The sequence below is a fragment of the Amphichorda felina genome (assembly GCF_050947745.1).
Source record: "Amphichorda felina strain 45539 chromosome Unknown scaffold_9, whole genome shotgun sequence".
Classification (NCBI taxonomy): domain Eukaryota; kingdom Fungi; phylum Ascomycota; class Sordariomycetes; order Hypocreales; family Bionectriaceae; genus Amphichorda; species Amphichorda felina.
The window spans coordinates 853,397-870,144 of record NW_028145041.1 but is presented as its reverse complement, the minus strand read 5'-3'; the positions used below and the strand labels follow the sequence as shown (position 1 = coordinate 870,144).

Genomic DNA, 16,748 nt, shown 5'->3' with positions numbered 1-16,748 from the left:
ATTCTGATTGTCTTTGAATTGTACGGCTTTTGTTCATGTGGGGGGTATGTGCTCGAGGAAACATATTGACTGCTAACTTAAACCGCTAATGTCGCACAAGACCACTCCTACCGACTCTAATTCTTTCTGCCACCTAAAGTCACAGACTACCAATATGCAAAAACAATTCCAAAGGACACGTGAGCGGAACCGCTTAGGACGCTGCCAACCGTTCGCACCACTTATCCACACATGACCTCGACAAGGCCAAAGAAGCCACCGCCAATACCACTCACAGCGCCAGCAACGCTTCCAAGAATCTTGTTGATCATCTCGCAGATGGCTAGAAACAGATCAATATGAGTATTGTACTGGGTTTGGCCTAAAGAAGGGCAACATACCTGACTCGTCTTTGATGGACAGCTCGGCCTTGAACTCCATGTGGCCAACTAGATTCGTATCGCCCTCAAACTTGGAGACCTGGACATAGTTGGCAAAGCGAGGCGAATCGCAGGTGGTTGGCGAGGCCACCGCCCCCCATATGACGTAGTCCTTCTCCTTCCACGTCACGGCACCGCTGGGCGGAATGGCGGCCATGGCATCGATAAAGTTGTCCTTAAACCCATCAGGGTAGATCCCCTCGGCGGTGATGATGAGATCGGCTTCGTCTAGGGACTCAACGACGACGTACTCGCTGTCAAACTTCTTATCGGAGCCCTCGTCACACCCATTATCCTTGCAGAGCTCATCCAGCCCTTCGCGGATCCAGTCTTCGACGACAATATCGCTTCTGCAGCCCCAGGGAATCTCATTCTCGCCGATGGTAACCTTCGTCTTGATATCGTCTCCCTTGCGGGCCCGAAGGCGTCTCATCTGCTCTTCCTTATTGCCGAACCGAGTGACGTAGTCGTCGCTCCCTGGGCCCATGTTCTCCCGAAAGCGAATGGTCTTGCGGCCGCTGACGTCGACAAACTCGCAATTCGAATCCGGCCCACAGATATCGTTGGAGGCGGCCATGGCCGCGCCAATGCTGGCAAGGAGAACGATGGCGGAATGCATTTTGAGAAGCCCAAATGTCTCACTTGGTAAAAAGTCAAAAGGTAGATGAGAATCTGGAGGCTTTCCTAGGAAAGGTAAATGCTGGTCAACGGTGGTGATAAGCTTGTAAGTGTCTTGGTAGTTGGGTTGATGAGTTGGAATATGTTTGAGAGCAGACTTCCGCTTCTTTAAATACCCTCCAGCTACTGCTGTTGACGACGAACAAGAGCTCCACAGGTCTACATCATAATGCTTCAAAATTAGAAACGTTGTTTTGCACCCTCACTCTCGCTACGTATGGGGGATCGATCATATCCAAAATCGGAAACGGCCGGCATGGAGACGATGCACATAGCAACATCGTGACGATCTTTCACAGCCTTCTTATTTTTAGGGACCCAACTGCTAGTTGGTCTCCACATCCCGGGGCGGGCTAGATCCTAATATTCCCTTAAGGCACTAGGAAGTAGATCTTGGATTGTCAAGGTGTGTAGAGAAGACACGGAATAAAGCCCCGCCCATCAGGCAATTCCCAACGCCTTTACTGCCCTCTCAGCAACAGAGGGAAAGAAACTGGAGAAACCCCATAGTGTCTCATCAGAACTCCGGTTACCAAAATTAAGCATTTATTTGACCCTAGCCATTTCTGCTCTTTATTTTGATCTGTCAAGTGTACGAGTTCCTTTCTGTTCTAGGACTTCAGGTCTGTAGTCTAACCCCAGGCTCCGACTCCCGATCCTCGGGCCGGAGGTTTTAGCCTTACAGGACGGAGCATTACACTGTATCGCACGTGAGAGCCAGGGTGTAATCATTCAATGATGTCACTACGGTTGATCGAGGTATGCATCCGTGATCTAAGATTTACCACATATGGCTGATATGATACCGCCAAGCAATGAAGGAAGCGGCACAGTGAGCCAAGCAACGAGTAACATCACACGCCAACAACTGTGCCCGGGTGCCTGCAGCATATCACGTCACAAGCTTACAGAGGTTATTCACAGAGGCCTCATTGTTTGATTCTACGACCTGAGACGTACAGCTAGACTGAGCTAGTTCCTTCATACCGTAAGCATCCACTGTAGATCGACGCTTTAATGGATCATTTTACAAATCAAGCATGCTAATAGTATATCCGACCTACAAACCCCACTGCATCACCTGGTTGTCCATTAGGACGTCTTGGATAGGCCCAACACGATCCAGCACTAGCGACGCGCCCACAGCCTCCTTTGTCCAACAGAAGTGGCTGTGCGCGCCCATATACCAAGCTCTCAAAAAAGTTCAACAAGTTTGATGGCCGGGTTCTGTGCCATGTGATCTACAGTGGACGCACTCTCACACACGCTTGCACCCACGTCTCCAGCGGCACCATCTCGACCCCGTTCGTGTTGTTGGCGCAGCCGAGAGAACGCGGTACCATGGGAGTAAGATTTTCCTAGGCCTGGACATTGGGTTTGATAGGTGGCATACCATGGGGCCCGTACCTTGTGTGCTCTTCAAGGAGGAGTGGGGTGCAAGCTCGGCGATGCTTTATGCCGCCATGTCAACAGGGACGCAGTCCACCACCTGCAGCTGGACGGGCAATATCTAGCAGTTTGACTAGGTACTTGCAGCTTGCGACTAGTCTTGGGAGTCATTCCTTCTCTGGGTCTTGTTGAATAGAGATAGATGTGCCCCTAGGGTGTTGCGGGGTGAGTTGAGGAGGAGCTTGTAGCCCGTCTTGTTGTAGGTAAGTACGGCCATGGCGTAGACGATGTCTTGTGGTCCCATACAGGTCAGTGTCGGGAAGTGATGAACTTGTCTGAGGTTCTTGTCGAGATGCCATGGCAAAAGATCCACGGCTCCTAACAAGGGTTTGGGACGAGATACCTTGGAAACCGTCGGCGGGATTCTTGGTTTTGGCAATAGAGTAGTGGACACGGTCCGGTCCTGTCTTTAAAATCTCGTCCAGGAGAGACGGGAAAAGACACTCGTCATGGCTTGGAGGGGTCGCCACTGCCATCGGCGAAGTCCAATATGCCGCCGGTAGTAGGTAAAGGAAGGGAGCAAGAGAACAACAAGCGGCGTGACACCGGCAATCATAAAAGGACGGCATGTCTCTGATGGGGGAGGGCTAACGACAGACAAATACTATGGGAGCTTACTTATTGGGCTGCCTGTGTTTGAATTGCATATTGTCGTATGCCTAGAAGAGGTCCACATGAAAAGGGAATATACGCCTCAAAGGGTTGCACAGCTGATTGTCATCTGACAACACAGATTCGCAATGCAACGCAATAATTCAATTACCGATGTGGGCCAAACTATGAATGCTTCGTAGGTGATTTGATTTGTAATTGACTGCTACTCGGGATAATATTATTCATCGTATTTTATGGCCTAGGTAATGTCAAGCCTGAGTAAAGGATTGTTCATCCACTGCATGGAACACTGTTATCAACCATCGTAGAGAATCATGTACTGGTGACTAAAGCCTTGCAAACTTGAAATATACTGAGACCATCCCGTTTGGTAGCTTCTTCTCCTTGCAGCCAGATTCTTTGTGGATCAGTCTTCGTTTCTGGGCTGCTCATCTTTATCTTGAGGTAGCTTCTTTTTCGGTTCCTGTCTCTTTTTTAGCTTCTATTGCACAAGGTAGGATAGGTGCATATCGGGGGAACTTACTTGCTCTGTATAGCCCCATCCGCGAATCCTGTCCATGAGCATTGTGTTCTAGTTCTTGAGCTCCTTCGCAGTGTTAATCTCGACTGCGTACATTCCAGAGCCCCCCAGCAAAGTGCTCATATTGCGCACAAGTCCCGTGGCTTTGCGATTAATTGCGTTCAACCAACTCATGATCCACTTTAAGCGGGCTTCCGTCATTCTCTCCGCGTCTGCGAGCGTTTCCGCATAATCCTGGGAGCATTTCATGATGGTGACAACTAGATGTACAGCGACAAGAGGCTGGCAAGTTAGGCAAATGAGCTGCAGCTGGCTCGGTTGCTCGATCGATTCATAGATCAGGAAACTGCATGCAACGCAGCCAAGTGCGAGGAGCATGCTGCCCCCAATTTCAAGGCTGAATATGCTCGAGAAAGCCGAGGACATCTTTTTAGCTGTGTCTTGAATAAAGATTGTGTTGGTGTCTTTTGGCCGGATCGGGGGCGTGATGCAAGCGTACGGACTGTTTATTTGTTGCCGTTTTGGATGAAGGTGGAAGAGACCAGCTTGGATTATGGATTTTATATTGTCTTCGAGTTGACTTCTGCGTAATCTCTCTGGGAAGGCTCATGTCAGTGGGCTTGAAGGCTATGTCGACACCCCAACAGTTGTTAAGGGCGGAAGGGACGCACCGTGGAAACGATATAACATGGTGGCATCTAAGCACTCTCTGGCAGGTGGTAGACCTCGATATTCCCTCTCTTGTGAAATCACCCGCATCTGAAATCACCTGCGTCTGAGGTTACTCCTTCCTTAGAGTTCCACAGCCTTATACGTCCCCATCCGACTGTAGCGGGTGGCTTGCTATCAGCGATGGAAGGCGAGGATACATGGCTGGCTATACTATGCCCTCTAGTGGTGTTTCTTGGGCGCCACCCCTAGAAATCAAAACACATAGCAAAAATTTAGTTAATTAATAGGTAAGCTATTCACAAACTGAGTCAGCAGTCCTGTAAGCTGGGCTGGCTTGTCAAGCTGCACGAGGTGGCCCGCGCCTGCGATCTCCTTCAGCGTCGCTCCAGGTATACGCTTAGCTAGTTCGCGACCTCTCTCCAGTGGAATCCAGGTATCATTCGTCCCCCAACACACCATAACTGAAACTTCCAGCTCTGCATACTTTGTCTCAATCTCATCCGTGTACCGCTGACCCGCCTGTGCAATCTGCCTATAGAACGCTGCCTGCCCTGTGGCGGTGATCCATGGCGCGACGAGGGCATCGAGCGCTTGCGGGTGCAAGGTCTGATGGCTGGACCCGGAAATGTATTCACGGGTAAGTGCCTCGTGGATCTTTGGCGGAAGTTGGGTGAAGACTTGGGCATTGTCTCTGACCAGCCGGAAGAATGGCGAGCCCCATGGTGCCATCGCAACGGGGTCGACGAGCGCCAATGCTTTGTACTTTGCGCCATGTAAAAGTCGTGCTCGCAGGGCGACGCAGCCGCCAAAGTCGTGCGCAATGACAATAGGGAGCTGATTCTCATCCTGTAGGCCCCATGAGGTGAGAAGGGTCTTGAAGATGCTGCCTTGTGCACCGAGCGAGACGTCTTGATTGTCGTACATGTCGGACTGGCCGTATCCGGGCATATCCCACAGGTAGACAGTGTGACTCAACGAGAAGCTTTGTGCAATATCGTTCCAGACAAAGGAGGAGAATGGGGTGCCGTGGTTGAAAACCATAGGTGGCCCAGAGCCGAACTTGGTCCAGCGGACAATGCCGCTAGATGAGGTAGACTCGAGGGCTAGATTCATGTTGGATGGATATTACGGTCATGAATAAATGTAGGTCGATTGTGACTGGTAGTTTTGGGTAGTTCTAATGTCGGGAATCCAGTATCTTCCAGCTTAAGTACGGATACGTAGATGAAGTCCTGCAGGGCGTGGTTGACGCCAGATGACACTGTCGGATCGCGAATACGAAAAATACGATCCATTAATCAATGAACTTGCTGTTGTAAAGCGGATAAACAAAGTCAGACCAAGGTAATTCTACCACTTGAGCCTATACTTCAGGCCGCCATTGAGGGACACCCGCCCCTGTTTCCTAGATGTGAGTATTGGTGCTAGTACAAACACCTCTATAGCAGCGCCACTGGCCAGTATGTCGACAGAAATGATGGCAGGGAGGTCCCGAAGGTATGCTTGGGATTAATGATTGATGATTGAAGTTGTTGACTCATCCATCTGACACAACTGACGGGTTACAACACTGAATCAAGAGCAGTTTTCCCTGCCAAGAGAGCGGCTTTTATCATTTATCTGAACTCGATAACTTGGGCTTTAGTCTAGATATATCCCACTACTTGACACTCAATACCTCGGGAGGTACGTTTCTCATCGTGTATAACAACAATCCAAAACATCTAACACTAACTATATTGAAAATATTGAAATGAAATCCACCTCTTGACAAATTGAAACAACATTCACCTCTAGTACATATGTCTCAACAACCACCTCTTACCTTCAAAACCAAGTTCACCATCGCCATCACTATCACCATCGTCGCCACTAATTGGCATCCTTAATTAGGGCCGATAGGGGTCGTGCCAGGTTGCACGGGCAAGGCGGGGTCATCGCAGCAGCTGCCGCCGTCGCCCATGTTGTTGTTGGGCTCCTCCATGGGCACAGGAGGCTGAATCCTTCCATCGTTATATGCCTGGAGGATAGCCTGCCAGAACACATAGGCCATCTTGCGATGACCCTCAACGTTAGGGTGGATGCCATCGTCATTCAGGTCGGGCCTGATCCAATCGTGCGCGTCACCCTCGGCCGGGTCCATGTCGGCCAGGTAGATGCAATGCTGGTCCCTCAGCTCTCCAACCAACTCCCGATAGTATCCATTGAGGGTCGGGCCGTTCCTTATGCCGTTATCCAGGCCACTGGGAATAAGGGTCGACAAGAAGATGCATGCCCCCGCCATGTCTGGCGCGTCCCAGATATGCGCGAGCAGGTCCGACATACGTTGCTTTCCACCGGCAATGTCAATATCCCTATTGGCATCATTTGTGCCCAAGTTGATGACAACCACATTAGGCTTGAAGTTGCTCGATCTGTCGAAGTGTTCAGGAGTCTCGTCGATGATGGCCCCCGGGGTGCCTTCGTTGTCCTACAAGTCACAGGCCTTGTCAGCATGCTTTCTTTTATTTACCCCTACCGTGACTCGCGGTATTGGTGTGAGCCCTTGCAGAGCGTGCTGACTTACATTGTCCTCAATGGTTCCGTCCTTGTTGAACCCAACCATGTCCACGGGGAAACCATTAAATCGGAGTGCCGATCGCAAGGGGCCTCGGAAGCTTTATAGTTGATAAGGTTAGTTTAAGTCCCTTTATCTAGCTGCGATAGGATTCCAAGACAAACCCGTTATGGTCGGGATCAGATCCAACCCCATTGACGATGGAGGCGCCCAATGGCATAATTCTCAATTCCAATTCCTCAGTACGCTGGATGAGCGAAGAAGCACCCTGCTTAGCAAAAGCAGTGGCTCCAGCAATAGATAGGACCGTCGAGAGAGACCTCATAATGGGCAGATTCACACAAGCGGTGGCGGGTTTGTGGGCAAAGAGAAATGGTATAACTCGGACAAGAAGCGCTGTAGACTTCTTAGGGGGTTGCTGATCTTGAGAATGTGGCTAATGTGTCGATGCGAAGCTTGATGTACGTACGGCAAGACAAACGTGATGGTCGATGAGCTTTATAGTACTCTTAAAGTCGTTATCGTAGCGAACCCCATCTATCTAGATCATCGCTTACGCGAGTCTTCCCAACTTGAACTGGAGTTTGAATCGTATATTCCTACAGCAATGCTCTAATGTAGGTATGTAACGTAGGTCTTCCCATCTTTGGAAGTCCAGCCGCACTCTTTCATACGGTAGGATGCAAAAGTCTCATGAGGTATGTACAGTCAGCAGAAGGATGGAAGGGTGTAATTGAAGTTGATACGCAAAAGAGAAATTCTGACATAGGCGTATTAAATACGTATAAGCAAAATGCACAAAGATGCTTTAGTATGGTGGTATTGAATACCTAAGTAGGTACCCAGTAAGCAGACTTAGCCAAGTACGGATACCATGTGATGATGGCGGAGGATTTGCATTACTCGTAGGATTTATACGATAGAATGACACGCTCTGCCCAATAAGATCTTCATTCCGTATTAGGTTGCCTCGAGAAGGTTAGCCCCGGCACAAGATATTATTTGCTTGTCGTACCTTCGCCGGGGGAGCCGAAAAGGTGCGCAGCTCATCTTTTGACCAATAACACATGCATGGCCTGATGTGTGACGTGACATTCGTCAGTGCCTCCTGAATCCTGAGCACCCTGACCTTGTCACGAACCCTCTCTTTTGTTGTTAGCAAAATCATCAGTCACCTCAATCTTTCAGCTAGGCGAACTCGTCTCATGATTAGCCTTTGAATCGTATGCATTTCTTGCTCTGACCTTTGTTAAGTTTGTGTGAGCAACTACACGAACTAACTGCCTTGATTGCAAAAGAAGACAAAAAGGACGAAAACCAATGGTATTGAGATGGAAACCTCAATATTCGTAATATGAGGAAGACATGATGATCAGGCTGCCTCTGTATGTTATATTATATCTAATCTCTTGATCATGGGTAGGGGCATGACGGGTAGCTCAGGTCACGCGAGGCGCAAGCTCTCCTCAGCGCTTCGAGCTATGGCGTATCGAGATGCCTCTGTCGAACAGATAGGGCTACGAGGAAAGCTAGGACCAAAAATTAGGACTATTTGTTTATTACGATAGTAGTTTTGCAATCCAGGGAAACCCAGTGAGTGCAACAGCATATTCCAGACTATAGGGAATACTTCTGGCACTGTCTATAATTAAACAACACGCTACGACCTGAGGTAGGCAACGTTTAATTGTATCTATGTTAGCAAAATTCTCTAATTCTATTCTAAAATAGTGATCGCTGGCGTGCTAATTGAGGATTATCTACTCAGCCTACTCACGTATATAAGTTTATGGCATGACCCGTAAGTAAGGCTAGATATAGTGCCCGCCGAGATATACAGAAACCTACCCGCCGATTCCATATACTGCTATTAGAGGAGCGAAAGAAGTAATGTAAATAGGGGAGGGGGTAGAATCAACAAGGTTGTCAGATCGAAACGTGTGATAATACCAAAGTTGAAAGCACCGCCCTTCAAGACCCAGTACTAGTCGGAGTTCTGTTACGCATTTTCCTCGCATACAGTACCGCTGGCGCGCACAACTCCGTAATTAACTACATTGTTCGCTCCCCAAACTATGGTCTTGCTTAGTTAGTTTGATTCTTGATGAGAGTGACCGATTGTTAACGTACCGTCGCTGAAAAGAGATCTCACCATCAAGCAGAAGGCCAGACGCTCCGACTGATCCAAAGCGCCCACCAACAACGGCAAGGCAGTCTTTAGAAAGTACTTCGTAAACTTCCAGCCAACGGTTTCCTGCGCCAATATGGGCAACAGATTTGGAGTCATCTGCGTACTGTACGCTATTCAGGCTGGTGGTAACCACGAGTACGTCATTGCTGATATCGGCAGCGCCAGGGATGGGAATATGCCCTTGCGTGAGAACAGCAAAGGCCTGGTAGGTTTACGGAGAATACCCAGACCACCAGCTACTTCCTCGGCCGAAGCTGGAGCAAAAATACACGTTGGTGTTGTTTGGTCTGAGATCAGGGCTCCACACCATCAAGTGTTAGCCCCCTTTCCGCGTGGACATCTTGACATACGTAAGAGAGGGGGGATCATTACCAATCACGATTCCGACAAAGAATGCAGATTCAGCCAGCGATATCAAGCAGAAAGGTGCTATGGAGCTGCCAGGCCAGCATCTTTATGTGCCTACTGAATCACCCGCTTCTTTTTAAGTATAGCCATTGTTAACCACAGTCATTCAAATAGTTTCCAGATGGTGAAAATCCTCCGACTCCTGTCACTCTTCTCAAGCCAGGGTAACGCTAGCTGATCAAAGGCGATCAAATGTGAGTCCTAGTAGTATAGGGAAACAGCCACTTTGGGAAATGCAACACAGAATCTACGAAGCCCTGCGAGCACCTGTATCGAAATAGAGCCGGTATTTCCGGTGCTCTATTTCTATGAGGGCGCTCCACCCGACATCGGAATTTGCCCATCTAGTTTCCGGTTAAGTCCGAAAATGCATACGGTTAAGTCCGCAAGTGCATATGGTCCCCGGCCTGACACATCGAAACACAGGCTATTGACCGGGCGCCAACCCGGACAGGACGCCGGAGAACCCGGTGAGCGTTGCCATACGTCTGGCATTGGCTACATATCTTAGCAGAGACCATATGTTTGTGTGCCCTTTAGTTGGCTGTGGCAGGTACCCACCCTCCCTTTCGCCAACGGGTAACCAACAACTCCAACAACTTTCCCGTCCCCATTAACCAACTTCCCCACCCCTTATATAAAGTACCTCCAGGCGTATTACACCTTCTATCCATCTTTCACTTGTAAAGTCACCTACCAGCTATCCACCATCATCAAAATCACCATAATGGCCAATCCGCTTATTAGTAACCACCATGGCAAGAAGAGCAAGTATACTCAGGCCTTCTTGGAGCAGAATGGGCCTGGAGATGCTCGGCCTACAGCTCTCGACATTCTCAAGGACAACGACCGGATCGGTACCATGAAGGACAAGGTGAGCTAGCATTGCTACTTCTGGGAACTAGAACGAGAATTGATAATAGCCAGGTCTTTCTTCTCACTGGATCCTCTGGAGGAATTGGCATTGAAACTGGCCGTGCGCTCGCCGCAACTGGTGGTAAAGTGTACCTGGGCGTTCGTGACTTGGAGAAGGGAGAGCAAGCTCTGAAAGAGATCCTCGAACCCGGTCGTGTGGAGCTGCTTAAGCTGGACGTTGGCTCAATGGAAAGCGTCCGCGCTGCGGCCAAGACCTTTCTGTCCCAGTCGACCCAGCTCAATGTCTTGGTCAATAATGCGGGGATCATGGCATGCCCAGAGGCGAAGACAACGGATGGCTTCGAGTCGCAGCTTGCGATCAACTATCTCGGCCACTTCCTTCTCTACAAGCTTCTCGAGCAGACGCTCTTATCCAGCTGCACGCCCGAGTTCCAATCCCGTGTCGTCAACGTCTCTTCTGCTGGCCATCACATGGGCTCCGTTGTCCTCGACAACATTAACCTTGATGGCGAGTACGCGGGGTGGAAGGCATACGGGAATGCCAAGACAGCCTGTATTTGGATGACGAACGAGATTGAGCGCCGATACGGTTCTAGGGGTCTGCACGGCCTCTCTTTGATGCCTGGCGGTATTGCCACCGACCTACAGCGCTACATGGACCCAGAAACGTTGAAGCAGTGGGGTTCGAGTGAGATTACGATGAAGTATATGAAGAGCCCGGCTCAGGGCGCTGCCACGACCATAACGGCTGCATTCGGCAAGGAATGGGAAGGGAAGGGTGGTGTCTATCTGGAGGATGGCCAGGAAGCTGGCCCGATCCCCGAGGGTGGTACACTGGCGGTCGGTGTTGCACCATATGCCTTTGATCCGGAGGGCGAGAAGAAGTTGTGGGCTTTGTCTCTCAAGATGTTGAACCTGTCAGAATAGGGCACAGGAGGTACATCTATCAAGGGGGGTTTTAGGTTAATAGAGGTGGGAGAAGAGGTATTGTAGCACCGGATGAAGAGAAGAGGACAGGAAGATGCGGTATTGGCTTGATTTGATATTGATGCACGCATACCTTACAATATAAATCAGTACAGTAGAATGTATAACGGGTTGCTCTGGTATTTCCTATGAAAGAGAGATTCTTGGAGGATACATTCATAGCTTTTATTCTTGGTTAATTGTATTTGCTTTACCGATAAATGAATGCTAGAAACGGTTGATTTTAGACCGTGGCTCACCCGACAAAAAGTAACCAGATGAAGTACTAATAAATACCATACGAGTCGATATGGTCCATGCCTTGTTCAAGGCACGTGAGGTGAAGGCCATGTGGGCTGTGAAAATTCGTCAGCAGGCCATCTCCAATATTCTCACGACTGGATCCTAGATAGCGCGAGCGGGGGGCGATTGGCGGTCATGCTGTGATTTCACTCCAGAAGACCTGCTCATTGGAGGGATCTCATCTACTACGGTCTTTTAAGGGTGGAAGATCAAAGCTCCCACTATGTAATCACCCCGCTCGCAACTCAGTGCTTGGCAAGCGTGGTCAGTAAATGATACCGAATGAGTCATCTCGCCGTCGTCTTGGAGTTGCTAAACCATCCCTTAAGCCTTGAACCAGAACATATAGCAACACTGGTGAGCTTGATAGCGAAGAGAATTATTGACGAGGGAAACCCCCACTGGTTACTTCAGACAGCAAGCGCGGAACGGTCATTATTCTCAACTTCGAGTTAGCTATCCACAATGGAGGATCTCGACCATGGACGCCCCTCGACTCCTCCCCACCACCCTACGGCAGGTGTTCGCATACTTCGCCAGGAGATCGAACACATTGCGCATCTTGCATTTCCAGGCTTCCAAATTGTGTCAATAAGACAACTCCCATCAGGCAAGTCGTACAACAACCGTATTTATTTTCTGGCACTTCAACCTCCCGAGGGCGGCACATTATCCGGCATATCGGGGCAACAAGCCGTTCTCAAGGTTAATGGTCGATTCTTTGGAGCGAACAAGGTCCAAAATGAGGTAGCCTGCCTTCAGCTTCTTCAGCAACACTGCCCCGATATCCCTGCGCCGCGTGCCCTGGCCTGGTCAGAGGATGGAAATGTCGCGTCCTTTGCAACTCCTTTCGAGACGGGAGTTTGCACGCTCGGTCTACCCACCGGTATGGATAAGATCCAGCATGGAGGCTGGGTGTTGATGTCCCAGGTCCCAGGAGTTCCGATGCCAGTCGCCGAATTGGATGAGGAGACTCTCAAGGACCTGGGGAGGCAGCTCGGCGACATAGTCGCGTCCCTGCGTCAAGACGTTCCGCGTCAGAATTACTGTGGAAATATTCGTCTCCCACTAGAAAAAATTGGAAGACAGGGAGCACCACTAGTGGATGGCGCGGACTTGACGATTCGAGATATCCTACCGGATGGTATCAAGGTGGACGAGCCAATCACTAGCGCCAACCAGTACTACAGGCTCAAGCTGACGGACAAGATGCGCGAGCTTGAGACTTCAAATACGTACGCCCCCAACAGGTATCTTTTGGGGCCACTTGAGGAGTTCATTTCCAAAACACTCCCACAGATCGAGCTCACCGGCGGCGACAACGGCCTCCTCCCCAACGAGTTCGTCCTGACGCACTACGACCTTTCCCCGCGGAATGTTCTTGTCTCTGGTAATCCACCGCGCATCTCAGGGCTTGTGGATTTTGAGTTTGCAGGATTCTTTCCGCCGGTCGAAGAGTTTCTGAACGACTGCACTGCCAACGCTGGAAACTGGCCGCCCGTGTTCTATGATGCGTATCTGGCGCGTCTAGAAGAGAGGGGAGTGTCCACACCAGCACGGGGGTTGGATCCGGTTATCTGGAATCGCAGTTTTTGGCTCTACACACTCACGGGTAGTATTGCGCCATGGGATCTCCCCGGTTCCTGCAGTGACAAAGAGTTGCGGGAAAGGTTGAGGGAGGCGGAGACCGAAGTCAGAGAGATGCTGAGGAATCTAAGCAGCCCTGAAAACCGCCCAGAACAGCCGATTCAGTACGGGGATAGTTGGAAGTCGTGATAACGGAGGGACTCTGGCAAAGCCTGGTACTCGATGTCTGAAAGGAGGCGATAGTCTGAAGCTCTCTGCCTAGTACAAAGATACTAATAATTTCCCTTCAATACCACGCTCCAATCTTCCCCCTTGATGAATTCCTCCAGTGATGACGTCTGAATCCCCAGCTCCGCAGGGGTCTTAACATCAGAGCGCCCACCGGTATATCCGTATTCGGAAATGAACCTGTAAAAGTCAAGTAGCGTGTCCCAAAGCTCCTCTGGTATGTACTTGGCGAACTCGTCTACCGGAAGGTCCTTGACGACAGTCTTCACCCCCAGAATGCGGCCCCACAAGGTAGCGTAGTCGTCTTTGGAGATGATCTGGGTGGCACCCAGGACGTTGGTGCCTGGTGGATGCTGGAGAACCAGGGCCTCCACAAAGGCACCCATGTCCCGAGAAGCCACCACCTCAGGATGTTCCACATGGTTCCCTAGCCAGTCGAACCGCACAAGGTGATAGATTCCATCTTGCTGCTTTACCGGCGCAAACAGTTTCCTCATGGACTCATCTCTCCAGTTCTCTTGGTAGCTGCCCATAGTGACGGTGCTCATCCGCTTGCCAAGCTCGGGCTTCTCCTCTCGAATATACCGCTCGATAATGGCCTTGGCATCAAACTCATAGCCGTGCGTGTACTTGCCACCGCTGAGGGCTGTGATGGCGGGCAAGGTGGAAAATACAAACCTCTCCAGCGTGGCGAGCACTTCTGGATCAGACGCCGCGGTCGCGACATTGATGCCCTGGGCCTGCTCGAGTTTGCCTGCTGCCACACCCTTCTCCTGTTCTGACATGTGGTCTCCGTCGACTCTGGAGTAATTGGCGACGTAGTCGGTGACGGCGAATATGGCACTGGCGCCTCGGAAGGCCCGTTTTAGCGACTCGACGTCATCGAGGTCGGCCTGGACGACTTCAGCTCCCCTTTGAGCCCATGCCTTGGCCTTGTCAGAGGCCGGGTTGCGTGTGATACCACGGATTTGCCATGTACTGTTCTTTATGAAGGCATTCGCGACAGAGGACCCCTACTCCCATGTCAGTAAGGCGTGGAGCTTCCAGGCTAGATCGGGTTTCATTGACCTGTGTCCCAGTGATACCAAGGACCGTAATTAGCTGTTTTGCTACCATGGTTCTCGAATAGTGCGAAGGAGTTTCGATTATTGAGGGTGAATAGAGGTTGAGGTGGAGGAAACCAGAAGAATAGTGTACTTTAAATAAAAAGGAATGAGGCTGACGCGACCAAGATTCCACAAGTCATAGATGACTGTGGCAACTGACAGCCTGTGTGTTATATATTACTATGTCCGCTCACTGGTGGGGTGGCATCATGGACGATCAGGGGGCTATTATGTAGACCCCTCCAGTTATGAGACATATATGAGGCTGTGGTCTGATCTGCGATGCCTCGATTAGAAATGTAGCCCATGAAGAGCACTGTCCTCGGGGTCTTGGCGATCTCTGACCAGGGATCTGCTGCAGCAAGGCCCGCTTGTTGGTCGCGCCATGACAATCGAAGCCAGCCAACAGCATTCATGTTGTCGGGGGCCATTTTTCACTAACACCTAGTGATAGATCACCCCTAACTATATGTCTATTTTATGTATTACTCGGAACTTTGGTGTGTATTTCCTGTATTATCTAGCTGGGGTGGAAGAGATACGCTCTAAAGAGACTGGACTTTGACCGTGGAATCAGGCTTCATATCTATTGACAACAATGGCGATAGCATCTTGAAATCTCTAACCCCAGACAGAGTCCATTATTCCAAGAGCATCCGGACTCGAAACAGATTCAATGAATTTGCAACTTCTTAATTGTGTCTTCTTGAGCCTAGGTCATACAGCTTCCGTGAATAAGGAGTGTCCAGAAGTGGCAGTGTCCAGTCCATAGCACAAGCCCTCGTCTCTTTTGCTCATTTTGGAGTATACATTTCGGCGTCCCCCCAGCGATCCGATGTCAGACCAGCACTCCCAGGGTTGTCGAAGCCGGCCTCGAGTTGCTTCTCGTAGCTGACCCGGCGCAGTCTCTCCGATTCTCTGGGTGTCAGATTCAGGTAGATCTCCACGCCAATGATGTGCAGCACGATGCTGATCCATAACTGATGCTCACGTTAATATTTTCCAAAGCCCTCATGTTTGAGAAATTGGAGAGGAGCTATGGCTTACTGCGGCGCCAAACGGAACAGTGCTGCTCGTTCCCGCTCGCTCCGGCTCCATGGGGAGCCGCGCCGCGTTGACAACGACGCGTCCATCCAGCGTCCCGTTGGGATCCAGGCACTGCGGGTACTTGTCTGCAGGGAGGCCTCCGAGCCCGTACTGCTTGTACACAAAATCTATCTCCTCGCACTTCCACACCATGTAGTAGTCGCCCATGCGGGTTACAATGACGGACGAGATCTCGGTCAGGACGCGGCTGGTGATGATGGTGCCGTAGTAGAACATAGTCCGCAGCATCCAAGCACGGTGCTGGTCGATCTGCAGCCGGCGGATGTTCCACCAGGCCAGCGCCATGCCAATGGTTGTGATGATGACGAGGAACGCCTCGGAGGTCTGGGCGGCGACGCGGGCTCCCCCGTGGTTGTGCCGGAGCACGATGCACGCTGCGACGTTGCTCACGAATAGTAGCAGGACGACGACGTAGCCGTTGATGCGGTGGAAGGTGAGGAATTTGCGGCGGATTATGGGGGTGAACTGCAGGACCATGAGTATGCCAGCGGGCAGCGCGCCCGCGAGATGCAGTATCATGCCGACACGGTAGGACCCCTTGGAGAAGTAGTACATATATCCCGGGGCTATGTTGATGGAGAAGAGCTCATCATAATTGAAGTCCTGGAGCCGAGAGAGGGAGAATGCAAACATGGCTCCAGCAAATATCACCCCTACGGAGAGGCATGGTGGTAAGCGAGCGTCGGGGACTCGAGGTGCCCGGCGAACGATAGGATGCACTTACACAGGGGAAAGTTGTAGGCGCGGTTGAAGCCGAAGAAATTGTAAACCTTAGCATATCTAGATCTATGGGCAGGCGGCTGCAGGTTGTCTTGCGGGCTCGAGGAGGCGGAAGAGTTGGAAGCAGGGCTCTGGTCTGTCTTCTCCATGGCTGGTGAGCTGGCCGAAACTCCGGATGATGACATTTGAGGGATCAATCAACCAACGGGTAGTTGCGTTTGTCGCTTCTGGTCTCTCAGAAACGGGGAAAGTCGACTTGTTTTCAACACGCCGTGCCTATATCTATGGCCGGACCATAGCGTCTACGGGCACCATTCATCATCCGCACGTACTTGTACATGGACCC

General features: G+C 50.7%; 6 protein-coding genes across 6 annotated transcripts; 2 read left to right on the top strand and 4 right to left on the bottom strand.

Moving 5' to 3' along the window:
- Positions 1 to 221: 221 nt before the first annotated feature.
- Positions 222 to 1,038, bottom strand: ACO1O0_008826 (uncharacterized protein; the record flags this gene model as incomplete). The annotated part of the gene is given in 2 exon segments (XM_083198184.1): positions 222 to 361; positions 381 to 1,038. The coding sequence occupies 2 exon segments, from the start codon at positions 1,036 to 1,038 to the stop codon at positions 222 to 224; spliced, it is 798 nt and encodes a 265-aa protein (XP_083045919.1).
- Positions 1,039 to 4,633: 3,595 nt separating this feature from the next.
- On the bottom strand, positions 4,634 to 5,466 carry ACO1O0_008825 (alpha/beta fold hydrolase; the record flags this gene model as incomplete). Its single annotated transcript, XM_083198183.1, has 2 exons — positions 4,634 to 4,645; positions 4,810 to 5,466. 2 exons carry the CDS (start codon positions 5,464 to 5,466, stop codon positions 4,634 to 4,636), a joined length of 669 nt encoding a protein of 222 aa, XP_083045918.1.
- Positions 5,467 to 6,238: 772 nt separating this feature from the next.
- Positions 6,239 to 7,235, bottom strand: ACO1O0_008824 (uncharacterized protein; the record flags this gene model as incomplete). Its single annotated transcript, XM_083198182.1, has 3 exons — positions 6,239 to 6,823; positions 6,920 to 7,010; positions 7,075 to 7,235. 3 exons carry the CDS (start codon positions 7,233 to 7,235, stop codon positions 6,239 to 6,241), a joined length of 837 nt encoding a protein of 278 aa, XP_083045917.1.
- A 3,001-nt stretch (positions 7,236 to 10,236) lies between these two features.
- On the top strand, positions 10,237 to 11,312 carry PRX1_1 (peroxiredoxin 1; the record flags this gene model as incomplete). Its single annotated transcript, XM_083198181.1, has 2 exons — positions 10,237 to 10,383; positions 10,437 to 11,312. The coding sequence occupies 2 exons, from the start codon at positions 10,237 to 10,239 to the stop codon at positions 11,310 to 11,312; spliced, it is 1,023 nt and encodes a 340-aa protein (XP_083045916.1).
- An 807-nt stretch (positions 11,313 to 12,119) lies between these two features.
- On the top strand, positions 12,120 to 13,430 carry ACO1O0_008822 (phosphotransferase family protein; the record flags this gene model as incomplete). Its single annotated transcript, XM_083198180.1, has 1 exon — positions 12,120 to 13,430. The coding sequence occupies one exon, from the start codon at positions 12,120 to 12,122 to the stop codon at positions 13,428 to 13,430; it is 1,311 nt and encodes a 436-aa protein (XP_083045915.1).
- Positions 13,431 to 13,513: 83 nt separating this feature from the next.
- ACO1O0_008821 (uncharacterized protein) lies at positions 13,514 to 16,551 on the bottom strand (the record flags this gene model as incomplete). Its single annotated transcript, XM_083198179.1, has 4 exons — positions 13,514 to 14,447; positions 15,386 to 15,555; positions 15,623 to 16,335; positions 16,407 to 16,551. 4 exons carry the CDS (start codon positions 16,549 to 16,551, stop codon positions 13,514 to 13,516), a joined length of 1,962 nt encoding a protein of 653 aa, XP_083045914.1.
- Between the last annotated feature and the right edge of the window lie 197 nt (positions 16,552 to 16,748).